Source organism: Natator depressus, chromosome 13, assembly GCF_965152275.1.
Source record: "Natator depressus isolate rNatDep1 chromosome 13, rNatDep2.hap1, whole genome shotgun sequence".
Lineage (NCBI taxonomy): Eukaryota > Metazoa > Chordata > Testudines > Cheloniidae > Natator > Natator depressus.
The window spans coordinates 23,037,263-23,064,233 of record NC_134246.1 but is presented as its reverse complement, the minus strand read 5'-3'; the positions used below and the strand labels follow the sequence as shown (position 1 = coordinate 23,064,233).

Genomic DNA, 26,971 nt, shown 5'->3' with positions numbered 1-26,971 from the left:
GTTTACAATGCAGTGTGGAGGCTCAAATACAGAGTTGGAAACAGGGCCGTCCCTCGCTATTCTGGGGCCCTACGCAGCAGGCCTCTGCGGAGAGGGAACAGGGGGGCTGGCCCCAGGCCTCCGTGGGGGAGCAGGGCTGGCTTGGGGGGCAGAGGGGAACCACCCCCAGCACTCACCAGTGGGGTGGCTGGGGCCAGGTCGCTGCACTTCCTACTGCTGGTGAGTGCAGGCCTGGCCCTGCTGCAGAGCTCAGGGAAGTGGGGCTGGGGCGGAGCAGGGGCAGGAAGAGGCAGGGCTGGGGCAGAGGGGGGGGGTGGCCTGCGGAAGGGCTGGGGCAGCACTTCAGCTGTGCAGGGCACCAGGCAATGTGGTGCCCCAAATTTCCAGGTGCCCTACACAGCTGCGCACTTTGTGTATGGGTAAGGATGGCCTTGCTTGGAAACATGAAGTGCACAAGCCCAGGTCCCACAGAACCAGCCTTAGCGTGCAATGTAGACACACCCTCAATGACTAACCAAGTTATTTTGTTAGGGCTCTCAGTGGGGTTTCAGGAAATGTTTGAAGTTACGTTCCCAGAATGAAGGGCAGGAAATGAACTTTTTTGTTTTTAAGCTCCTGGTTAGCAGAGTCCCTGGCTGATTGATTGTTTTAATGATGCAGGGGTTATGTTGTAATATTAATCAATACGGTGCCTAGATTCCCTGTTTAACTGTCTTTTTATTACTTAAACTGATTGATCAATGATACTGTAACCTTTGTTCCTCCTCTCCCAATTTCCCCTTTGATCGTCTGTCTCCAACCCCATTTGTTGTATGAGGATTGAATGGAGATTATAAACTCTTTAGGGCATGGACCGTTCCTCTGCTTGTTTCTGTGAGGTGCTCAAAAAATCAGAATAATTTGTGGTTTCAACCATCCTGCCATTGGATGTCTAAGAGCCAGGACTGAGCAATCAGGCAAAAGAGGCATTGTAGGCTGGTGTATTGTGCCCCTAATATTTTGTGAAGCTCCACTCTGGATCTTTCCAAATAACCTAGACCCTTTGGCAACCTTTCAGGCAATAACATAGTTATTGTTCCCTTGAGTAGGGAGAGAACTTGCATAAACTGCCATTGTATAACTCAGCGGTGTAATCACTTATCTTTCATCTTGCTACCTGTTCTTTCTGGTGGTACTGCCTTCCTGAACATGGTATTTGTGTATATGACATTTCCGTGCTGGGCATGATGCTTGGCTGGCACACGTAGGGAGGGCTCTGAAAATACTGCCATACCTACAGACACAGGAGGTTCCTGGCCATTGGGTGCCCACCTCATTGTGGACAGGCTGAACTACTAACATGCTGTGTACAGCTCATCACCAGGGCCCCAGAGGATGTAGAGGTGCTTCATTTGTCTGAGCTAAATCTTTGAGGTCCCCGTGGAGTCAGGAAGCGTCCCCTGTTATCAGAATCCTGGCTGGGGTATATCAGAGGTTTCTTCCTTTAGAAAGAAGTCTCCATCTATTCTACTAGCTCCATGAGATCCATGCACAAAGTGTCGAGTGTTTGATTATTAAGCGTATTCCCTGGCTCTGGATGCACTCCCTATTCTCCCCCAGTTGGCACGGCAAAGAATATGGGACATGAGAGATGTTAATGATCACAATCATGACCTAGAGACAAGTGAGTGGAGGAAATGAAATAACTTCACAGGGGGATCCACATCTGCTGGCCCTGGCTCTGGGTATGCCCTGTTCTGGAGGCCTCAGAGGCAAAAGCAACATTCTAGTGTAGTGACTGCCTGGTCTTGAGCTCGTCATGTCTCTGCAAGGAATCCCGTGTCTTTCCTGTCACTCGTCATTGGCAAATACGTTAGTTCCTCACTGAGGATCAGGGAATGGAGCAGATGGGGAAGAATTTTGACTTTAAAATAAGGTGTCCATGGAAGCAACTGTAATAATTCACACATGTACTTTAGAAGGGTCCATGCCTGGGCACCTAAGCAAAGAACACAAAATGGGAAAAGACACAAAACGTATTTAATCAAAAAGACAAGAAGGCCCACTTCATTCTCAAGCTGATGCTGGTGTTTCCGTGTGCACAGTGGGTTGTGAGTAGGAGAGAGCATAATCTGTGTAGACACTTTTTTGCTCTCACCAAGACACGGAGGATCTCTGCTGCACAGTCTATAATCCGACTCTGATGTCACTGGGAGCTCTGAGCATAGACTAGGCAATGGAGAGCCCCAGTGCGAGGCATAGAGCTGCAGGGTGATCCTGGCACAGGGTTTTGCCCTGTCTTGGGAAGTTTGCTCCACTGGAATGCAAAGGCAGAAGTAGGGAGCGTGGTTTCAATGCCTCGCAAACCAGGGCTGCACTGTGTTACCACCAGGCCTGCTTGCATCTTCCATGACATCAAGGCCAGTCTCTCTGCTCCTGACATGCAGCCCTACTGTGCTCTTGCAGTGGGAGGAGGGGCAAACCACAGAGCAATTTCATCTGCTAGACTTGCACCTTGCAAACTAAGATCTGAGCCAGGGCGGCCACTCTTGTCTGCAGCATGCTGCTCCTTGGAACTCCTTCCTGGAATGCTACAGCTTCATCAGTGCAGTGCACAAATGCATGGATACTTGACTCTCCTGCAGAACCTGCCAGCAGAAACTTTGAACAGCCATTAATTAACTAAACCTCACAACTCCCCTGCCAGGTTGGGACACATTATCCACTTTTGACAAACGGGGGAGATTGAGGCATAGAGGGCTAAGGGTGCTGTTCCAAACAGCTGCGTTCCCACAGCTTTATTTCAAATCAGTGGGAACGGCAGGTACTCAGCACCTCAGAAAACCCCTGTTTTACAGCACCTATCGAAGTGCTGAGCGATAGCAAGTGGCTGCATTCTGCCTATGCCTTCCAGGGGAAGGAAACAAAAGTTTGCTTGGGTGAGTTGTTTCTAGAGAATCTGGCCTTTCCCTCATCCCCCAGGATTTCACCTTATATATACCCTACTGTCTGCCTCCAGGCAAGCAGAACTATTCCTTCTCTAAACACCCTCCACCCCATAAGAAGAGTGGCCTAGGGAGGAAGGATGGTTATTTGGCTAGGGCACCAGAGTTGGACTCAGGAGATCTAGCTTCTATTCCTAGCTCTGATAGACTCTTTCTGGGTGAGTCACTCCATCTCCCCGTGCCTCAGTTCTCCACATGTAAAATGGGGGCAATTAATCTATCCTTTGCCCTACCTATGGGGCTCATAAGCTCTTCAGGACAAGAACTATCTCATCCCATGTGTAGGGACAGCCCTTTTGCACAATGGGCCCTCAATCTAGTTTGAGGCCTCTAGGCACTACACTAATGCAAATAATCTAATGTAAAGTAAGAGGCCAGTGGAATGACCTCTCTGCAGCAACAAGCCATTGAAAGGTAACTATCCGATGAAGTGAGCTGTAGCTCACGAAAGCTTATGCTCAAATAAATTGGTTAGTCTCTAAGGTGCCACTAGTACTCCTCTTCTTTTTGTGTCCAAAGCTGCAGCTCTGATGTATAACAACCTCTTCTTAGTGATCTCAAAAGCCCCAGCTATGACCTACTGCTCCTCTTGAGAGGAGTCTGTGTAAAGCTTGAAATGTGCAGTTTATCACCTTCCAAACTGTCCAGAGAAACAGGAGGGGTGGGGAGTGTTTCTGTCTTTAGGTTCCTATCATGTACCTAAGGGCACTGGATGCCAGGCATAAATACAAAATGACCTTGGAACCCTGACTTGAAATACTTTTAATTTTCATTTCATTCCATAGTCATCAACAGAGATCTGAACATCCAGGTCAGCCTTTCATAGCTGTCTTGCTCTTTCCTGGAAAACACCATGAATTCTCCTTTGTGACGCCTTTGTGGACACCTGCCCCATCCTTTCCCATTCTCTCCAGAAACCCATCCACAACCTCCTTGCCAAAAGTCATGGCACCCCAGACTGACCCACCTCAAATCCCACTATACCTTTCTCTCACCCCTCAGAAATATTTACCCTGCCTAACAAACTGAAAAATAGCTTAACTGAGATCTTTTTATGACTTCATAGAATCCTAGAATATCAGGGTTGGAAGGGACCTCAGGAGGTCATCTAGTCCAATCCCCTGCTCAAAGCAGGACCAATCCCCAACTAAATCATCCCAGCCAGGGCTTTGTCAAGCCTGACCTTAAACTTTTAAGGAAGGAGATTCCATTACCTCCCTAGGGTAACGCATTCCAGTGTTTCACCACCCTCCTAGTGAAAAAGTTTTTCCTAATATCCAACCTAAACCTCCCCCACTGCAACTTGAGACCATTACTCCTTGTCCTGTCCTCTTCTACCACTGAGAATAGTCTAGAACCATCCTCTCTGGAACCACCTCTCAGGTAGTTGAAAGCAGCTATCAAATCCCCCCTCATTCTTCTCTTCAGCAGATTAAGACTTCTGTGGTCCTTGGCATTCCCTGTGCTCCTCTGATAACATACTCTTCTTGACTGTTTGTTTTAATAAAGAGTAAGGGGAGGGGACATGAAAAAGCTATAAAAATAATGAATGGTGTAAGAACAAGAGGACATCCCATGATATGGGAGGGCTGTTCATTTAAAACCAATACAGAAAATTGCTTTTTCACACCCTAAGACTGTGGAACTCATTGCCACCAGATCTTACCAAGGGCAAGAGCTTAGCAGGATTCAAAAGACAATTGGATATTTACATTCATAATGAGACCATCCAGGAAAATTAGTCAGATTTTTTAAAAAAATAAATAAATAAATAAAACTATGGAAAGAACAAACTCTCATGCTTTAAGGCCTCTAACCATTGGGCATTAGGAAGAACTTTCCCTGGGCACAGGTTATCCCATTGCTGCCTATTGCAGGGTTTCAGGCATCTTCTTTTTAAACAGCTGGTGCTGGCCAATGTCAGAGACAGGCACCAGCCTAGATAATTTCACTGCTCTGATCCACTACAGTGTCCCTGTATTATTTTCTGAGACTATTGATTTACTCCAGAGAGTGAATGATCAGGCCCCAACTCATACTGTTGCCACCATGTGAAAGTCTCCTTTTATCTCGCGCCTTAACCCAGCTCCAATGCTTTTCAGACCCCCTCTCAGGGTGAATTTATTTTCCTGAGGTTCTGGCTCCTGCATCCCTCCTAGGAATACCACCATCCCACCCTACTCCTTAGATAGAAAGGCAGGTGTGAGAGAGGAACGCTGCCTGGGAGCAGCTTAACAACATGTCTGCAGAGGGTTTTGTTGTAGAACAGTAAAGTCAATGTAAAGAATGTCCTACCCCTATATGAGCTAAATGAAAATACAGCAGAGCTTCCCTCTCCTGAAATGAAGGGGTGACAGAGGGCTTGCCTCTGCCAAATTCTCAAGAGCAAAAGCAACCTAATCAGCCAACACTAACCCTGTTCCCAGACACCCTTCCTCCCTGCCAAATCAAAACCTGAGGGCTTCCTTGCACATCCCTCTTATAGTAGGGTTGGGGCGGGACTGAATTAATCACCCACAGCTGGCCCAGTCTCCCTGGCTTGCAAATCTCAGCACTCAGCTGTGGTCCTGCCTCTGGAGAGCAGGGGGATGGGGGCAGGGTTAACTCCTTCCCTGTGAAACTATGGCTAGTGTCTATGCATCCCAGCAAAGGGAGCAAGCATCAACTGTGTTTTTCCATAACCCAGTTTTAGATGGATTATACCAATGCCTCAATCTTGCTATTTCAAAGGCAGTGCATAAATAATAGTGAACATTCAGAGGCCATCTGTCCTTTCGGAAAGTCCTAAAGGGTTGGCTGCAAAAGCTGATATAATATTGATTATATATATATACATTTATATATTGCTTGATGTGGAACTTACTGAGTGAGTTTCTATGGCCTGTGTTTATGCAGGAGGTCAGACTAGATGATTGTAACGGTCCCTTCACCCTGGAAATCTATTAATCTATGTGATGCTCCTTTCTGGACTAGTCAAGCTATTTGGTCAGAAAATGTACTCCCCCTGTAACTCAGTTCCAGTGTAAAGCCCCATCAGATGTCAAACCAAAGTGCCCCAGGGTCAGTCTGTCACTAGTCATTTCCATGTTCTTGTTTTATTTGGGGGAGGGTGGTAAATCTTATCCATCTGTGGTTCTTATATGGGCCCCATAACTGTACTCTCTGAGCACCACGCACTCAGTCTTCGGTGGCATTGCGATGGCCGGGCGGAGGGGGTCCTTCAGTGCCAAAGACCGGAGCGAGTGAAGGACCTGACGCCGAAGTGCTGCTGAAGACCCAGAGCGCCGCCGGGTGAGTACCAGGGGGTGGTGCCTTTTTTTTATCTCCGCTCCCCCTGTTTTTTCCACCTGGCTACACCACTGCACACTCTTTAAGGTATTTATCCTCAGAACACCTCTGAGAAGTAGGTAACTATTATATAGGCAACTAATACCCTCCATCCCACCCCTTTTCACACTTGCTATCTGGTCACCCTAGGGGGAGGTTACAGCTGTCTCACAGCCCCTTTTCACCAACCTCACTCATGAAAAGGAGCCACAGTGTAATGGTCATTGGGTCCCATATCTCTAAAGGAAAATGAACTGGAGCACAATTCCTCAAGTGACATGCTTAGCTAGCTAGCTATCTGCAGTGCAGCCAGCAGCCTTGTGAACCCGTACTCATGGAAGGGGTGGGAGGTGCATATGAGAGAGAGAAGGGGGTGTGTTGGGGGGTGTTTTTATACATCTGGGGGAGTGCATGGAGGAGTGATTATAGGAACAGCTATTGCACTATTTGTTTAGAGAAATCAAACTGACAGCAAAATAAACATTTCCTGAAACAATTACAGCAATTGCTAAACAAATGAAAAAAGGCTTGACTGATTAGGTCAGTGTAACTGATTGCCACTCTAACCAGGGCAGCCCCACAATTCAGGAATCCATGTACATGGGCAAAACTCAGATCTGTAATTGTCCATGGGGCCAGCCCCATCAGTGTTAATCAAGATGGAAGCCGTTGTACACAGATAGTGCAGGCATCTTTTACCATGTAGTCTAACCCTGCTCTGAGCCCTGTCTACATTATAATTTCCACAGTTTTTACCACTGGGAGAGCTGCCATTGGGGCAGATTATTACAATTTATTTGTATTATGAGAGCGCATAGGGGCCAGCTGAGAACAGGGACCCATTGTGCTAGGTGTTGTACAAAGACAACATAATCAGGCCTAACTGTTGTTTTCCTAGTGTGCATAAAACCCTTTATAATGAAACCAATTTAAAATTTTGCAATAACACATCATCAGAAGCAAGCAGAGCTGTAAATGAGGGAACACAGGGAAGAGGGATATAGATTATAAGTTTTGCTAAAGCCTATTGTACGAGCTTTGCTGTCAGACTTTTATCATGCCCAACTCATATGGGTTATGGGTTTGTTTGTCATTTTGATCATCAGGTTTCGTTCCCTGTTCATAACCTGATAACGTGCATGAACAAATCAAAACTGGGTGCTCTTGTTCTTTTACTAGATCAGCGCAGCATGGAAATGTCCCTGCTCCAGCTGGCTGGATGCTGCCTGTGTGTATTTAAAGCCCAAGTCACAAGGGCTGCAGGCACAGCACATACAATCCTGTTCCTTTTGGCCACTAGACTGACAAGTCTGGAGGACACATTCTGACTTGAGAGAGAGAGAGAGAGACTTTGCTTAGCATTTCAGCTTGCATACCCAGGTCATCTCTTAGGAAATGCACTGAACGCAGATCAGCCAGGAGCGTGCATAGACAGTATGAAAGAAACACAGGAGCAAGACACTTGACCAGAACTGACTGCATGACAAAAAATCATTTTGATCCTTCTGAATAATCTATGACTTTACCCTGGTTGAAAAGCCCCAATGGCCAAATTCATAGTTACCATATGGCCCCTTTGGGCCCGCTAAGCCAGTGCAAAGGGGTCAGAGTTCAGGCATAAATTCCCAGCACAGGGACCTCTCTGGCAGGTCTGTCCTACCTCCATAGAAGCCCTCCCACCTATCCCACCACAGGCTGTGATGAAGGAAGAAGGGTGATGCATCAGAGGCAGGATGAGGTATAAGCAGGGTGTTCTTGTGCCCTAGCAGGTGTTCTTGTGGACAATTGCAGCAGTGGTGAAAATTAGAGAAACCTTCCGAGCTGCCCTAGTCTGCACTGGGGGCTGCACTGGCTCCCAGACATTCCCTGAAAAGGGAAGGATGAGCTGCCTATCCTCTGTCCCTGACCTGGTGCCAGCACTACTGCATGGAAATATGTGGGTCGCAGTTTTTAAATGGAACCTCTGACAGTGTGACCTGGGTTTGCTTCTTTAACTTAATGGGTGTGTTGGACCCATCACTCCCTACGGGGGCAGCTCCACTGATGGCCACAGGAATGTTGACAGGGCACAGGAATGCGAGGCATCATCATGTCATCTCCTCTGAGTAAGGTTAGAGGAAAAGGAAGCATCAGAGGTGATACTCATCGGGTCTTGGTTTGGCCCATTTCCTCTGCCCCTTTGGGCCACGCCTCAGAGCAGGGGAGCTGGTGGTCAGCTGGGCTAGCCTCTGCCAGCTTCTCTCTGCCCATCTCATTAAAGGTACAGAGTCCTACTACAATAAAAACAGATTTCAAAACATGTATTACGAGAAAATCATTCCAAAATTGTGCTTAATATTTTAAGAGTTAAAAACGTTTCATGATTTCCACTCTCCACCATCCAAACCAATGAGCCTTCACTCCCGAAAGCCACAAAGACACCAGAGAAAGGTTAGGAAGCATAAAACACACACACACTTCATCCATATGGACATTCCCTCCCCACATGCACTGCAGTACAGGCAGGGAGGGCTGGAGCTGCCTTTGCAGGGAAGCAGCTGTTTCTGATACATCCCTCAGCCTCCTACGATCTGAAAGGAAGCATGCAGGAAAAAAGGACATTAGCAACTTATACAGATAGACAAAACAATCATCCCAGCTCCCTACTTACTTCCTTGGGGAGGAATGCCTCTCCAAGCTCTCATGGGTTACCCCACTGTCCTGACAATCTGTGTCTTTCTTGGGGGGCCCCCACTACAGCAGGTGAACCAGGGAGATGGGGGAAGTGGCTATGCTGCATGGAGGGGCCTGGCTGGATCTCTTCTCTTCACAACTGGGCCCAGACCACTCCCATCCCAGCATACTGTAGGGAGACCAAGAAAAGAGGGGGGAAAGCCCTTAGGTCAGCAAAAGAACCACAAAAATAACAAAAAAATGTGAACAGCTGGACAACAAAAAAATTCAGTCATTAGAAGCATCCAAGCGCCTTACCTCTTCCTGCAGCACCACCCAAAAGCAGCATCATACACAACTGGTCCAGAGTCAGTCCTGCAGCAGCTTTGGGGAGAATCTGCTGTTATCCACAATGGGAGCGTGAGGGCACATCCAGGACATGGCCCCTTGTCCTTCACTATGCATGCACCATCAGGAGAGAACCCCAGGCGTCATTCATTGGAACAAACCAAATGTGAGCAGGAGGCAAAATAGACATGACAAACCAGACACAACATGCTTCTGCTCCTGGGGAAATCCAAAGAGCTGTGCTGGGAATTATGGGAGAGAAACAGCGCCCCACAGGCCCTGCAACAGTTGCTGGGAGTGCTTGGCATGTGGATGCACTGGTCTGTGGGTCCCCAAAGCAGGATGGCTCTGTGAAGGCACTGCACTGGCGTACTCATAGTGGGGCAAGGTGCAGTTCTATAGTGTAGACAAGGTGGTCCAGGCTGCACAAGATAATTTAAAGCAATTCCCCAAACAAATACTGCCTAATCTCTTAAAGGTTAGGTCAGGGCAACGCACAAGACAAGTCCGGTGAGCAAGGGACAGCTCTTCCAGGATCACATTTAAATCAACAACATACCTGGAGAAAACATAAATCTGTTGGGGAAAAATATGGGGAAAGGGGGAGGGAATTGGTAGAGGGTCATTTTAATTTATAGTGACTTCCAGCATCCTTTGCAAAGAAATGGCTTTATTGTGTCTAGGAGTGATTATGTTGTGTGAGCAATGCCAGCTGCTGATCAGATATCTCTCTACTACATCTCTTTTATTATGGATTTACCAACAGTGTGGTGGGCGTAGTACTTGTTTGACTGGTTTGGTATTGTATCTGCCCTCTTTCTTCTAATCATCATACCACTGGAATTCATATATTTCCAGGTCTTAGTGTGAGAGAAATAGAAGACATTCACAGAAGACCCACACAGAGCAAGAAAGACAAACAGACCCTTCCAGAAATTGACTATGAACATGGGCAGATGGCCGCATCTGCACACTCAAAAACAGAAGTAGATATATGTGTAGACGCATACAGAGAAGGACACGTATACATCAAACACACAGAGGAACATAATAAAACAAAAGAGGTGACAGACAGGGTCAGACCAATGGTCCATCTTGCCCAGTATCCTTTCTCCAACAGTGGCCCATAGCAGACCTTCAGGGGGAGTGTACAGAATAGGACAATTGTGGAGTGATCCACCCCAGTCTTCCACTCCCGGCTTCTGGCAGTAAGATGGTTAGGGTCACCCTGAGGATGATGTTGCATCCCTGACCATCTTGGCTAATAGCCATTGAAGGACCTTTCCGTATCCAGTTCTTTTTTAACCCAGATGTATCTTTTGGCAATCACAGCATCCCATAGCAATGAGTTCCACCGGTTAGTTGTGCATTGTGGGAAAAAGTACTTCCTCGTGTTTGTATTAAACCTTCTGCCTATTGAGTTCATCCAGTATCCCCTGGTTTTTTGTATTGTGTGAAAGGATCAATAACACTTCTCTATTCACTTTTTCCACACCGTTCACAATTTTATAGACCTCTATCACACACCGCTAGTCATCTCTTTTCTAAGGTAAACAGCATTAATGTTTTTATTTTTTCCTCATATGAAAGCCATTCCATAGCCATGATCATCTGTATTGCCCTTCTCTGAACCTTTTCCAATTCCACTATATCCTTTTTGAGAGGGAGCAACCAGAACCGAAAGCAGTATTCACCATGGATTTCTAGAGTGGCATTATGATATTTTCTGTCTTGTGTTCTATCCCTTTCCGAATAGATCGTAACATGCTATTAGCCTTTTTGACCACTGCTGTGCATTAAGGTGAGGGTTTCATAGAACTAGCCATGGTGACTCCAAGATCTATTTCTTGGGTGGTAACAGCTAATTTAGATCCCATCATTGTATATGTATAGTTAGGATAATTTTTTCCAATGTGCCTTACTTTGCACATCAGTATTGCATTTCATCTGCCATTTTGTTGCCCAGTCACCCAGTTTTGTGAGATCCCTCTGTAACGTTTCACAGTCTGCTTTGGCTTCAACTATCTTGGATAATTTTATACCATCTGCAAGCTTTGCCATTTCATTGTTCACCTCCTTTTCTAGATCATTAATGGAATATGTTGAACAGCACAGGTCCCAGTGCAGATCCTTGTGACCTCCATGACCATTCCCCTCTCTCCATTGTGAAAACAGACAATTTATTCCCACCCTTTGTTTCCTATCTTTCAACCAGTTACTGATCCTGAGATGACCTTCCATGTTATCCCATGCCTAGTTAATTCCTTTAAAAGCCTTGGGTGAGGGATCTTGTCAAAGGCTTTCTGAAAATCTAAGTACACTATATCCACTGGCTCACCTTTATCCACATGCTTGTTGACTTCCTTAAAGAATTCTAAGAGATTGGTAAGGTATGACTTCCTTTTACAAAAGCCCTGTTAACTCTTTCCCAACAAATTGTGTTGGTCTATGAGTCTAATAATTCTGTTCTTTACTATAGTTTCTACCATAGGAAGATACACACACACACACATACATACATACAAAACACAAGGAAAGGTACTAACACAAACACACAGAGGGAAGGAGTCATTCACCCAGCCAGCCTAAACAGTCATTCACCCTCTAAACAGATACTAGACTCTTTCTTTTTTTCCTTCTGGTTATTTTGCAAAACAAAACACGCTCCTAACTATAACCCTCTGGGTTTGCTCTCCTTCAGAGATCTGGTAGTTTGGCGTAAACTAAACGGATGTCCTGATCTCCCTGTGGAGATTTACATTTCCTTCTCTTTTTTCTGCTGCCTTCCTTCTTATAAGGAGTCTTGAGCGACACGTCCTCCCAGCCTCTGAAACTATTTGGCCAACCGGGTGGGGTTTCTCTCTCGCTCGCTCTCCCTCTTACCGCATTGCAGAGCTAGCTGGGGGTGAATTACTTTTGCAAGGAGCATTCAAAAAACAACAAAAACCATCCTATCTCTTCCAGGCAGCGATTAAGTTAATTTTTTGCAGCCCACAAACACAAGTTATTTTTAAGATGAGGAAATAGGATCTAAACCTGCGGAGATTATATCTTTTTCCTTTCCATTCAGATTCCTGTTTAACTGAGTGCTCTCAGATTATTTGAAGAACATTTTGGAAATAGAAAACGGGGGACTTCTGTTAACGATTCCTTTATTCCCGGAGTAGTGACCTATGAAATTGACATCAAAGGGGATTACATGTATTAAAATGCTTCTAACCTATTGAAGATCAATTGACGCGATATATTGGCAGGGTGTTTTTATTTGTAACTAATGAAGATGTTTTGGCCACTTACACTTGTCTCCCTTAAATGTACAAATCTCAATGGGAAGATGGCATCGTGCTAATTACACTAATCAATCCCCACATTTTTTGAGTCCTAGGGTTTTGAAGCAAGCCTGTTTCGCGAATTCATTTGAATTCAAACAGTAACATATTTAGACCTTTTATTTCGTTACAAGCTTTTTCCCCCCCTTGCTAGGACAAATGAACCAAGATGTCGCACAAACCGCGAATCTGATTCTGTGGGCTTTACTCACAGAAAGTGTCTTGTGAAATCAATAGGAGATTTAGGTGAGGGCTGCAGTATGGGTAAAAATATTTTAAAGTATTAAAATAATGATAAGCAAGATGTCCAGCTTCCAAAACAGAATTTCCATCGGTTAGAAAGAAATCAATTAGGTGATTAACACTATGAATTAGTTGTTCTGATTATCAGAGTGACTATTATTATGCAAGACGTTTAGAATGTCCACCTGCTACTAATAATTTAATTCGGTAATTAGGAATAATGTATTTCTATAATGTTATTGTTGGTGTAGCTATTATTATTGGCCATCTGACCTACAGTGTAATTTTGTACAAAGCACATGAAAGGTGTGTGATCTTGTTATAGTTAAAAGAAATTAGGGTGGGGGAATTAACGTCTCTCTTTTTGAAATCGGTGATTTCAAGTAGAGGGTCAAAAGAGAAGAAAATATGCTTAGCCCTTCCCCCGCCAACAAGATCCAAGCTCTTCACAGGGTGGTTACAGTTGGGAAAGGGTCGTGATTGGCTCAGAGTGATTTTGTTAAGGAAAATGAAAAGGAGGACTTGTGGCACCTTAGCGACTAACACATTTATTTGAGCATGAGCTTTCCTGAGCTACGTGCATCCGATGAAGTGAGCTGTAGCTCACGAACGCTTACGCTCAAATAAATTTGTTAGTCTCTAAGGTGCCACAAGTCCTCCTCCTCTTTTTGCGGATACAGACTAACAGGGCTGCTACTCTGAAATTTGTTAGGGAAGGCTCTGGTGCATCTCTCTAATAGTAGCTCTTTAGGGGCTTTTCTGTCTGCTCTGTAGCTACAGTGGGAGGGCTGGAGCTCATTATCTGCCAACCAGTTCGTAGAATTGGTGGGTTGAGGACATTAAATATCCTCAAGGGGTCTCCTCAGGGAGTGTCCCCTGCGTAAACAGTTCCCGGGGTAGGCTCAGGGTAATTATTTAACTAGCAAAAATGATAGCAAGGGCGACCTGCCTGGGCGCCGGTGTAAAAGGAACCCCTTCCTAAAATCGCGTTGTTTCTGGGCTGAGAGTAGAGTAGGATTGCCGCAGTACAATTACAGTAGCCTGAACACAGGCGTCTAGCCCTTGTGAAGAGTCATCGACCCTGGCACTGTTCGGTAACCTCTTGCAGCCCAGCCTGGCAGCTGGGAATGAAATGGCAAATCAGGAAGAGGGCAGGGGCTTCGCTCTTGACTTCAGGGGGAGTAACCCACGCTCCTTTAGTTGATCGGGGTGTGGCGTGAGTCCCCTTGTGTGGGGTCTGGGCTGGTGTTTTACTGGATGGACCCCGTGGCAGCTGAGGCCATGACCGCCTCTCCTGTAAGGGCTGTGTCCAAAGCTGCAGAGCGTGGCGAGGTTTCCCAGCCTCGCAGTCACTACTGCCACGCTTTCTTCTCGCAGCCCCCAGCCGGGCAAACCTCCCATTCGCCTGGGGCACGACTGTGCAAATCAGTGGGAGTGGGAGAAAAGGTCATACATGGTCATTGGTGCAGCTGTGAGGGGAGTGGGGAGGGCTGGCCCTTTACTTTCTTCTTTCCTTTATTTTTTTCATTCCTTCTCTGGCTTGCTTTCTCTTCCTTGTTTCAAAAGCTAAATAAAGAAGGCATCTTCCCTTCAGCCACTCCTAACCCTGCCCTGACACCTGCGTACTCCTCCTCTATCGCTCATGATGTTGGTTAGACTTCTCCAACCTGCAGTCCCTATAACAAACCCAGGCCAGCCACAGTCGTTATGTTTTCTCTTTATTGTTTGATATATTTATGTACCACATTGTACGTTAAAGATAAATCTTCTGATATACATTTTTTTTTCATCTTATTTACCACAGTTACACCACACGGACATTTGAAACAGCTGCACAGATCTGGTGGATTGCACAGAATGAGTTTTGTCTTGTTTTTGTGCCCCGAACGCTTTCAAATCCAACAACTTTTTGTTAAATTTATCTGTCATGATTATTTAAAAAAAAAATAATAAGGAGAACTGAACTCCAGGTCTGTGATTGCAGCTGGAGGCAAAAGGTCTTGGTCAAATGGGATTACTGGATATGAGTTAAAATGGAAGAATTCAGGATATGTATTTATTATATTACTACAGTGTAAACATTACATCTCACTGGGATCGTTGGTCACCAGCTGTTACCATTTTGACTGTTTGGGCGTTCATACAATCTAGGTCTTGTCTACACCTCTCTAACCACCCTTCACAGGGTATAAAATAAGGCAACCTCCCTGACCCCACCCACTGCTCAATACCTACTTTTAATTTTACACAGAAACAACCCAAATCCATTGGGTTGACAACTGTGTTTCAAATCTTGCAACCCTGACTTGCATAATATTTGTAAGACTATTACCTTGAAAATCGTTTCTAGATAGGGCATTTTACAACCCTACAAGATATATTCTAAAGAAAGTTCAGACCATTGTTTAGAGGTTAGGAGGGTTGTCAGATATTTTCCTTCAAATACTTTCTAAAAAAGAAAAAATATATTGAAATCTTAGCTTATTAAAATGACTCCAGGGCAAAGACTTTATTTTATTTTATTTTTTAGGTTCTATTATGTACTTTGTTGGATGCACATAACTAAAATAATGAATCTTTTCTTTAAAAGGATACATAATTGTTTGGCTATGTGGATGTTCAGTGTAATTCTCTTTTAATGCAACCAGCTCTAGACACTCTTTAGTCTTCTACGTTGGAACTGTAAGCCTCTATGAGGCCTTCTAAAGAATGGATGAATCCAGACACGCTGCATATACCACCTATAACAAAAATGGCGACATCAAAGAAAACATGGTGCCACATGAGCTTCCTCCACAAGAGCTTGAGGTGGAAGAGACTTGGGAGCAGGAAACAGAGGCCTGCACCTGTGAGGCTCCCTGTAAGACCCATCAGGAGGGCAAAATGAGGGACATAAATAGCCATTAACAAGGTGAAAACTACCAGGGCACACCTGAGGGTGAGTCCCCAGGACTTGAGCCTCCCATCACCCCCATAACAGTTAGGAAAGACCGCCCTGTTTCCATCCTGGAAAAGGGACTTCTCCAGGACTTCCACAGCTGCAAAGAAGGGCAATGGGTAGGAAAGCAAAGCTTTGGCCACCAAGAAAAGGTTGACTACCGCCCTAATGGTGGAGGGCAAGTTGTCTGTGATGACTTCTTTAGTCTCATCAGCCCAGGTCAGATAGGCTACCAAGGCAAAGAGTCCCTTGAGAATACAAGCTGCTATGTGAGTCCAGTTCATCATGCAATGAAACTCCTTGGGGTGCTGCATGTTCCCCTCTAAGGAAGGCAGAAAGATCTGGGAGGTGTAGCTGAAGACGATGATGCCAATGGAGATGGGGAACTTCTTCACATCAATGTAAAACTTGACTTTGTCCCAAGCCCAGTCGCGTGCTCTGGAGAGACAGTAGGCAATCACCAAAATGTTGATCACAAAGTGGGCTAAGGTGCAGAGCAAGCTGAATTTCGAGACAGCCTTGAGGTTCTTCAAGAAAGCACAAGGCAGGAGCACAGCTGTGGCAATGATAGACCAAGATTTCTGGGAGACAGGCAAGTTTGGGAAGCTGTTGTACATCAGGTTCCCACTGACCACCACATAGAGAATACAGGTCATGACCAGCTCAATGATCTGAGCCACATTCACAATCCTCCCTCCAAGCTTGGGAAACCTGGGAGCACAGCAAGCGTTAGCAATGTCGACATAGGAGTCTCTCACCCTGACTATCTCCCCATCTTCATTCTCTTCGTAAAGACAGGCAATAAGGATTTTCCCAGTGTAGCAGCAAACTACTGCAGCGAAAATAATTAAAAAGAGTCCTAGATATCCACCATGAAGGATAGCATAGGGCAGGCCAAGAACAAACATCCCCTAGAAAGAGACAAAATTGATACTGTATTGTTCATTTTAGCAAGAGACCACACACACACACACAGCAGCAAGATCTCTCTCTCGCTCTCTCGCTCTCTCACACACACACACACGATTTTACTCGATGCAATCAGATCACAAACCAACAGCATGATCCTGCTTCATATAATCAGGTATGAGAGAGAAATTAAAAATGAAATTGGACAAGGATTCCTGCTTCACTTGTCCGTCTAGAACTCTTTTTAAATGTCTGTATATTTCCTGAGCTGCTAAACTGAACTGAAGACAAGCATTTTAATTTAAAATAAAACCACATTTGATCAGAATTTGTTAAAAATCTGTATTCGGAAGGAAAGGCAGAGAAGTTAGTCATTTCAGAATTGGAAAAGGAATACTCCTCACTACTCCTCACGATTTCATAAAACATTCACTCTTTATTATTATTTTATTATTGTTGTTATTATTACTATTTCAATTTCCCAACCTCTGACTATCTCCTGTCAACCTTTTAATTCCCCACTCAAACATACAGGACACTGAATCTGGTCTCGATCAAAACAGAGACCCCATTTTAAGGGGCAACTCTGGGGAAAGGTTTGGAAATATTCATGTAGCCAGATTAAAAATCATTGGGCTGCGTCGCCACTTACAACACACACTCTCCATGATGCAGTTGCTTTTGACACACTGAGGATGTCCCTGCATTTGAGAGTGCGAGTTGCTTGTGGGATCTGTCCGCATTATTAAGATACGGAGGGTGACACCTTTAAAAGTCTCTAGCTGCTCTCCCCCAAAGGACTCATTTCCCCTTTGAAATGGCCTATAATCCCGTAAGGAAACAGGCTTTATCTACAGGATCATTCTGGAGCTAGAAAGTTGTGGGGGCGGGGGGAGAGGGGGCTCTTGCTACGACAGGCAAACCCACCACTGCTGTTCTCTTCGTGTGCATGGTGCCCAGAGGGAACGGGTCCAAGGGGGAGAGCATTGGTTTGGGAACGTTATCAGTACAAATGAACTACCAGACGGAAGTGTTTTAATAAGAGATGAGAGACTCGTCAAACCGCTCCGGTTTTATTTGCGACGGGTAATCATTTCGGGGTGAAATGGGTAATATCCCACTATCCAGGCAGCCACAGGAGGAGGCTGGGGGTTGGAGAGGGGCACTAAATCCCCTCAAACCTCAAATGAAAATCAGTCACAAATACCCATCTCACGTTTCCAGCAGTGACTCTCCTGGCGAGTCAGGACTTTGGGAGAAAACAGCGGCAGTGGGCACCCCACCGTTCTCAGGTGCGCTCATTTGCTTAGCATAGAGCGCCCCGGTGAGACACTTGAACGCTCAGTGACCATGCCATTGTGGCTGTTCCCGTGATTTCTACCGAAACAGGAGAGAGTTGGCAAAAGCCACGCGCTCCTTCTCATTTTTAAACTTTACTGGGCGGCTTGCCATGTTGGGTGGAGTGGAAAAGGGGATGATCGGGTTTGTTTGTTTGTTTTTTAATTTCTTTTAGTAATTTACCCCCGAGCCCAAACCGAATTGACTCCGTCAAGCCATAAAGGCAAGCATAGGGGAGTGGGCTGCATTCCATATTTACACCCTCTGTTGGCCTGAGCTCTCTGTTCGCACAAGCCTTTTGCACCATCAGCATACAATTCCCGAGAGGAAAAAGCGCATACAACTGGGGGTGGGAGGGGCTGACATGTTTGTGTAACAAGCACGATCTGAAACGATGCTGTGAGTTTGTGTGAGTGTGTAAACCTCACACACACAGACCCCCAACGCATGTGCCTGCCATGTCTGGCTGGTATGTTTCACGGTTCTGCGACATACTATAGGCAGCAGGGAGATTTCATCCTCCCCCCCCCCCGGTTATTATGATGACCCTTATTCCCTATACATGCCTGCAAAGGTCACCTGCAGCACTGAGGGGCGTGCAGTGAGATGCCCCCCTCCCCATTACCTGGATTGCGTTGGTGACATTCCACCCAGCTTCCCAGGCCGTGATCTTTGGCTTGCCTTGGCCGGAGAGCTCCGAGCATATGCCCTCGTCCTTGGAGGCGGACGGGGGCAGGGGACCCGTGCCATCCCTTTGGTAATGGATATCCCCTTCTAGGGGAGGCTCTGCTCCTTCTTCGCTGGCGTCCGACTTTAAGATGTCCATCTGAAGCCCTTGCCTGTGCTCCATGTCCAGGTCATCGCAATGAACAAAGCCCACCGCCTCTTCGTCGGTCGCCGCCTGGAAGCCCATCCTCGCAAACATGCCGCTCACTTTGGCCTGGGACTTGTTGGAAACCGAGGTGGCGACGTTGGAAAGCTTGCTCCGGATCAGAGTGGCCATGTTGACTGACTGCCTTGGGAGCCTCTGGCCACCAAGAAGCCGGCGATCCTCGGCACCAGGCGAGAAAGTTCTGCTACTCCGGGGCTGGCAAAGCCGCTATCTCCACTTCCTACCGCAACTGGACCTTCTCCCCTTCAGTGTCCCCTGGAGCATGACCCCGCTCGGGTTGAACTCCTTGGCACCTCCCGATCTACACCTCGCCCTCTTCCTTGTGCATATAGACTGGGGAGGAAGTAGGGTCGCGGAGGCGGGGGTCGGCGGTCTGGTGCCCAGCCTGTGCTCCAGAATATCCCTGTCCCCTCTGAGCAGCAGAGACGCGGGTCGGTTGTCTCCAGCCTCAGTGATGCCAGTCCAATGCAGAGGAGCCTAAGGGGAGAAAGGCAGGGGGACGTGGGATGATCACCAGATTGCCAACGCAAGCCTTTTGCTGTGCACACCACGTCTCCATCCCAATGCGCCCATCTATCAGAAAGAAGGGGAGAGGATTGCTGCATTTCTGAGGGAGGTACCACAGTCCTCATCAAAGCCCTTCTCCCCCCCCCCCTTTACACAGCAACACCCACACCTTCTAGGCTCTGCCATCCACACTGCAGAGGGAGAGGGATAGTTGGCGGTGGAAGGAGATAGGGGGGTAGTTCCCCCTCACTGATTTATATGTACATCTATATTTATTTATCTATCTTCCCAAAGGAGCCGCCTAGCCCTGATCTGGGAGCCGATTTTCGCTGGCAAGACAGGGACCCAAAGAAAACCCCCACTGGAGGCTGGGAGCTTCCGCTTCCATCGTCTTGTCTCTCGAACGATTCCTGGGTGTAATTAATTTTGCTAGGAATCCGTGGATCATTTTCTGAGCCACGTATAGACAGAACACTCGTGCCATCCCGGCCAAAATACAGTGTAATGCACTACAGCCGTATGTGGGAAGCACAGACACCCAGATTTAAACGGCTACATACCTTCTTTCTATATTGTATAGCTAGATACAGATTCCTTGTTATTATATGTATATCATCCCTCTCTATGTACCCACACAGATCCCTTCTTATTGTCCACATAGTTTATATCTACAGTTTAAATATAGATTTCTCATTATATGTATATTCTATATCTATATCCACATACAGATTCCTCCCTATTGTTCATCTATTTTATATCGAGATATAGATTCTCATTATAGGTATATTCATATTTATATAGATGCAGATTCCTCCCTCTTGCCCATATATTTTAAATCTAGATTCAGATACAGATTCTACTTTTGTATACATAAATTCTATAGCTGTATGTAGGTACAGATTTCTCCTTATCGTCCATGTTCTATAACTACAGGGGCACATGTAGATACCACCTTATTACATATAGATGTATAATATACTTTAATTTTGTTTTCAAATGCTTACATTTGTTTTTAATGCAACAGCCTTAAAATTATTCATTATTTTTATTTAACATATTTCCCTGGGCAAGAGATTACCCGGTATGGTGAAGAACTGAATAATCAGTCACTTTGTTATTCCATTTGGGGAAACCTATAAGGAAATCTATACCCTTTTAAGGGAATGCGTAATTTTAGAGCAGTGTTGCTTAGGGGATGCCATCTTCCTTTCCTCCTGAATACCTGGATAGGGTTTTTATTTCTATTTTATTTTATTAAGATGTTAAATGCAAGCTGTAAAAATCCACTTATTGTTTGCTGCTTTCACAAGACACAATATATATTTGATTTCTCTAACAACTAAAATGATTTTTTTAAAAACTAACTTTTTTATTAAAGATAAGCAGAATTGTCGACACTACAGATTATTTTCCTACTTAAGTGTTAAAAGATAGGTGACTAATACAAATCTGATTGAACTGAGAAAAGGAATTGGATGTGGAATTAAGATGAAAACGACTAGAGGCTGAAGAAATACATCCACCACTTCTCGAGAGATGGAATTATATGTTAATAATAGGAACCAGTTAAAACAGGGATTTAATAGGCTACAGTGTAGCTGAATTGAACCAATAAGAACTGACACTAATTAGAGTTTCACCAGAATAAGAAAAACTAGTTATTTTATTATTGTTGTTATGTGCGTTGACAATTGTATCCTAATTTCCTTCTGTGATGTTCCTTCTTGGTGATCCTCTGTGCGGACCTGGGTGCGAAAGGTCAAAGAGAACCCAAACAATGATGCTTATTTATAGCAAACGATTCTCTGCAAAAGAAGGAAGGCCCTGCGGTGCATGAGCAAAACAGGGCTCATCTCTGCCTTTGCTTTGGAGAAGGAATTATTACAAATCATTGCACAAATAGGTCGAGAAAGAGGAGCGCTGCCCATCTTTGATCCATATTTAGAACATGCGTTTGGAGCTACGGAATTATCAAGTCGCAACTAGAATTTAACTTACATTTTTAAAAATCTCCCTAACGGAGAAAAATTTCTGATCACAAATTTAGGTGTGATTTTTTTAATCGATTAACGGCTATTTCTCCCCCCCCCACACACACACACACACACTACCACTAAAAGAAAAATGATTTTTCTTTTAATTCAACAAGATTTTAATATGTTCTAACATACGATGGAATTTGTTGTCGAAAATGAGGTGGGAAAGGCATGTCTGGGGTTGTGCAGTTCATCCAAACCATATTTCTTAAACCCAACCCTGAGTTCTCTGATTCCCAAAACAGCATAGATCAAAGGGTACCAATTAACTTCGTAGGACTTTAACTTGTGAAACTGACTTGAGCTGTAGTAAAGCCCTGAGAATTTTCCACATAACCCACAGAACGAAACACCTGATAATCCAACAAATATATTGTCTTTTGCTGGACTGTCAGCTCCGCTGCAATTTTTCCACCAGTCAGATAGCAAAGGAGCGGAAGAAACGATTAATTATATAGTAATTTGATGGTTTTTCCAATGCCACTTAAAATATCTTGTTCCTTTCCTCCAGTTTATAATTGTTCATTAGCATAAACGAAAGAAAGAATTCTATTTGATTTTTTAAAAAATCTAATGTATCGACTAGCTATTAATTATTTATTATTTACAAACCTTAGGGAGCGTTAAACTAGAGATCCTATTTATTCTCTATTGAAAATAAACATCTGTTAAGAATGTAGATACTTGAAACTAACCTCTGGCTTCCCTCTTTGTTTCTCCGGTCCTTTTGGCTAGAAATGGCAAGCAGACTCCTGGTGCTAACAAAATATTTCTGTGAACGCCCCATTAGTGGACTTTAGCTATTTCATCAAATGGCGAAAGCCCCATTTTTCCCATTAAGTGCTTTTAGTTGTATGATGTCAGTTGCACCTCCCCCACCAGAAAGCCACCAGCCAAATAAACCCTGGCCCAGCTCCCATCCCATCCACACCAAACCTAGGGCAGCCCTGACAGACACGGATGCAAATAAACAAACTCAACCCGGGACACGGCTAAATGTAGAGTCAAACAAACAGGGGGCCAGTGTAAATGGGGTTTCCCCCTCGCCGATTAATTTATCCAGCTCTTTATTTGAACCCAGATTCCCATCGTTTAAAGAGACCACACTGGCAATCGAAGCAGGAGGGGGGGGGGGAAGTTCTTGGACCAAAACAACCACCCGTGTTTGGAGCTACTGGGGGGATTTTCGGGAGGTAAGAGCAGGGCGCTGAGTATCAGGGAGACTGGGGCTATGGCTCAGGGCTGGTGTACTGAGTCCAGCAAGCAAGGCTAGATGCCGAAACATGCCTTGCACAGCAGACACGGCTCGCTGGTCCCTAACACAGCACACGCCTTGCCTCCGTCTCCGAGCCCGTTACTTCTTCCCCCTCTTGCGGGGCATTAAGGACGCAGGGTGAATTCCTGACTCCTGTGATGTCAATGGCAAAGCTCCCATCGACTTCACTGGGGACAAGCTATATCCCACTGTCTTCCTATTACACAGCATCATCATGCACCTTATAGATAAACAGATGCATCTCTTTGCATATACTAGGGAACCAGGAGTTTGTGTAATACGAGTTTGCTTGGTCACCCAGACAAGTCTCCCTTTCCCTGTACAGAATAATACAAGCACATCTCTCTCCTTCGCAGCCGGGGTTTGTTTCACTAACAGTCCCGGTCCTGTTCCCTGCAGCATCGGCTCCAAAGAAGGATGAGTCCAGATAACTAACTCGCGCCTCTGTGCAGCTCTGCAGTGTTACCAGGGAACAGAAACCAGGGTAACAGCAGCATCCGAACTAAGCTCCCGTTCCATCCACACTGGATTGGTGTCGAGTCCCAAGTGCCTGAACTCCTCGTAAAACGCCCATTTGTATAAACCGCTCCCCGACACAACTCGGACCGAAGCTAAGAAACGATACACAGATTCCTCGAGTACAACATGCCACCCCTATAAATTACATCTTTAAACGTAATCTGGATTTCCTAAACTGAGTTTAATTTTTTTTAAATACAACTAAATTTAAAGTCCATCACCAGCTAAATGCTTTTTTTTTTTTTTTTTTTTTTTTTACATACGGACACACGGCACTCCGCTTCACTATGTTTAAATTCTACAGCAAAGGAAAACAAAAATCTTAAAAGGCAGTTTGCCTCTGAATAAAACTGAAAAACAAGCAACAAACTAACAGACAAGCAATACCTCCCCTCGAGAAAAAAGTCCCTATTTACAACTGAAAATGACTCTTCCCCCTCCGCCCGCCAGCCCCCACCCCCCATACCTGAGAATTCTGTCACAAGAAATTTTAACTTCCTCCTGGCTAGTTTGTGTACGTGCCTGAGTGAGTTTCCCCAGCAGCTTCCTTTAATGGATTTCTGTAAAACCTACCCTAAACTTTTGCCATGGTCTAAAGAATGGATTCAAGATATAACTGAAAAGAGAAAAAGAAAGAAAAAGAAAAAGAAAAGAAAGAAAGAAAGAAAGAAAGAAAGAAAGAAAGAAAGAAAGAAAGAAAGAAAGAAAGAAAGAAAGAAAGAAAGAAAGGAAGGAAGGAAGGAAGGAAGGAAGGAAGGAAGGAAGGAAAACAAGCTGCAGAGAAGAGTTTTGACTTTACCTATGCTTCTCTCTTCATCTTCGCCGGCAGTGCATTATTCCATTAGAAAGTGGGGGATGGATGAGGACCAGGGACAGCACAGAGAGAGAGAGAGAGAGAGAGAGAGAGAGAGAGACTGAAAAGAACTACGTCTACGTCACTCATGCTTCCCCCCCTAACTAATCATTATCCCCAAGCAGGATGTTACATCTAAACATTGCCCAAAGGTTAGCAGGTCTCCGGGGTGCGTTTGATCCGCAACTAATTTGCGAACGGAGCTAAAGCAGAGCAAATAACAATTCCTAAGCCCCTGCTTCACAAAGACAGAAGGGTTTCCACTGGTTTTTTGTACGTTGCTTGGCTATATAAAAACAAAGACGTGGGTGCTTTCTGGAGCCTCAGGCACACCGGGCGCTGTCTGGAATGGTCTTCCTTCCCACCCCTTGTATTTAAACAAAGCGCATCCCCTTTCCAGACTCAGAACAGGGCGAGTATCTGTTTCTAAAGGGAAAGCTAACTGACGCTGACCAGCTTGTCTGCTTTGACGGTAAATTCTCGCTGAGCCTTGCCAATGTGCCAGGAGATCTAATGGGAATGGAACTGCCTGGCAAAGCCTTCCATGGGTTAAATACACTCGCCCTTATCTACACAGCCCAGGCACGGTGAGATTTGCAGTTGCGGCTCCTGATTTAATAACCTGGGGGGAAAGGCTATTCATGACTACAAATCCTGGGGGCAGAGGAGCCCATACAAAGCAGGATTCCTCCTACAGCTGCTCTATGCACCGACTCTCCTAATATGAACTGCAGATGGGCATAGCTAGGCACAATCACCTTGCAAATGGGCTCTCAGCCTGGAAGCAGTTCTTATTCAGGAAGGGAAACTGGAAAAATATACGGCGCGGTGCAAAGTCAACGGGAGCCTTCCTACAGTTCTGTGTTGCAAATTTTTCAAGGGGTGTCTACGAGAGGAGAGGTTGTACAAGCCCTTTGCTCTCTGCCTCAGTTTACCCCCTGTAAAATGGGCATTATAATGGGATTTACTAAACCCCAAAGGGTGCTGTGAGCCTGAACTAAAGGCTGCAAAGAGCTTGGAGAGCCTCAGCTGAAAGATTCCATGTTCAGGGTGTGATCATGCATCTAACCTGCTCCCAGTGCAACATACAAGAGATTTAGGTCTTCAGAAAATTAGACCTCGGCACACTGGCTCTGGTTATTTGTGTTCCATTTAGGAGCTAATCCTATAGTAATTTCTCCAGTCAAATAAATATACTGAGAGGTCAATTCCCAATTCCTTGCACTTCCCAAACTCCAATTGATTTGAACTGGAGAGTTGGGTGAATCACCACTGCAAGATCACAAGGTGTGTATAAGTTTTCACTTGAAAAGGATGAGTTTTGCTTTGATTTCATTTCAGCTGATTGGTGTACTAGATGGGTGAGAGACCCCATGTGACCAGAGAGAATTGTGGGTACTTGAAGGTGCGACTGATAGCATTTATGTGTAGTGAAAAAGCAACTGCCCTGTAAAATGTGTACGTACTCTGTACTCAGACATAGGAATGTATGTTTTGAAGTTAAGTGAGGAGGGTGCATACAGCAATTGTCACAAAAAGTCTACCACAGATATCTCCTAATTCTTAGTCTAGGGCAAAAATTGTGATATCCGGATAGTATTCTGAGGTAACTGTTAGCAAGTGCTGATTTTAAGAGCCACTATTGAAATCAATAATTGTATCTATATTTATATATGGGTGTGGGTGTGTAGATTAGACCATAGAGGTCTGAAATGGCAAAGATTTACCAACCCATTGAGAAAAACTTGTACAGTATCTAGCTATCCCTCTGGTATTGTAAACATGCACTTTCTTGTTCTAAGCTTTCAGACATGAGTGGCTGTACAGTACAGAAATTCATTCCAGTTCTTTCTTCCCTCTCCAGCCCCCATTCCCCCACCTCAACAGAAGCCTTGGAGGTGAATTCTGACAGGATAATAAAGAGTTGCACAATACACTATAAAAAGGCAATTAGGTAAACTGCTGGATTGGGACAAGCCTTTGTGACCGGGTTAATAGCTCTGAACAGAGCTGGGAATTTCAAGAGGGTAGAGAAGGAAAAAGACGCTGATATATCAGTGTGCTTTGGGCTGGGGGGAGGGAGTCGGCAACAGTCACCTAACTACATCTGCATCATTTGTGGAGGAGATGTATTGATAGTCTTCTTATGAGGAGAAAGCCCTGTGAAATTCTACCGTATGTCCCTTCACGGGGGTAGATCTCTTGTTTGAACTCTGCTATAAAAGTTTATGGTGGAATCTGAGGGCACCTGTATTTGTATTATAAAGTTCTTCTTTATTAGCATCCCAGGTGATGGGATAAAAAGTTAGTGAAAGAACTGACGGTTTCCCTCAGGAACACACTACATCTGAGTCTTGCCAAAAGAAGTCGGTACCATTGCCCATCATCTAGTACCATAAAGCACAGAAATGTGGAATAACTACTAATGAGGTAAACTCAAGCTTCTGTTATTATGAATGAATCTTCATCAGCATAACATTAGCCTGGAACAATGCAAGGGTTGGCTACAGTAGAACCACTCTGTAAGTGGCTAGATCCCCACCATCAGGACCAAATCCATCATCTTATGGTTTTCCAGAAACAAAGAGAAACAAAAAATAGACACTTGCAGTCAGTGAAGGACATAAATTCACACCGTGTAGAGGTTAAGCACAGGAGTTTATTACATACAGCGCTGACGGAGTGTCACCTTGCTTATTAGCCTTAGAGACCCTGTTAATTAATCGATTATAATGAAATATATGGATTTTTTATGGGCGGGGAAAGCGATGGGGTAGGCAGTTTTACTTTTTTGGATAGGTTTAGCAGCAAGACATGATA

At 45.0% G+C, this 26,971-nt stretch overlaps 1 protein-coding gene across 4 annotated transcripts; it reads right to left on the bottom strand.

Annotated features, from left to right (window-relative positions):
- Positions 1-14,570: 14,570 nt before the first annotated feature.
- On the bottom strand, positions 14,571-24,255 carry SLC32A1 (solute carrier family 32 member 1). 4 transcript variants are annotated; one of them, XM_074970225.1, is made up of 3 exons: positions 24,098-24,255; positions 18,694-19,437; positions 14,571-16,732 (listed from the first exon to the last, which is right to left on the bottom strand). In XM_074970225.1, exons 2-3 carry the CDS (start codon positions 19,069-19,071, stop codon positions 15,545-15,547), a joined length of 1,566 nt encoding a protein of 521 aa, XP_074826326.1. In that variant the 5' UTR covers positions 19,072-19,437; positions 24,098-24,255; the 3' UTR covers positions 14,571-15,544. The 4 variants fall into 4 exon arrangements, with proteins under 4 accessions (XP_074826326.1, XP_074826324.1, XP_074826328.1 ...); XM_074970223.1 differs by having other exon boundaries at positions 18,694-19,533; positions 24,098-24,206; XM_074970227.1 differs by lacking the exon at positions 24,098-24,255 and adding an exon at positions 22,199-22,312.
- Between the last annotated feature and the right edge of the window lie 2,716 nt (positions 24,256-26,971).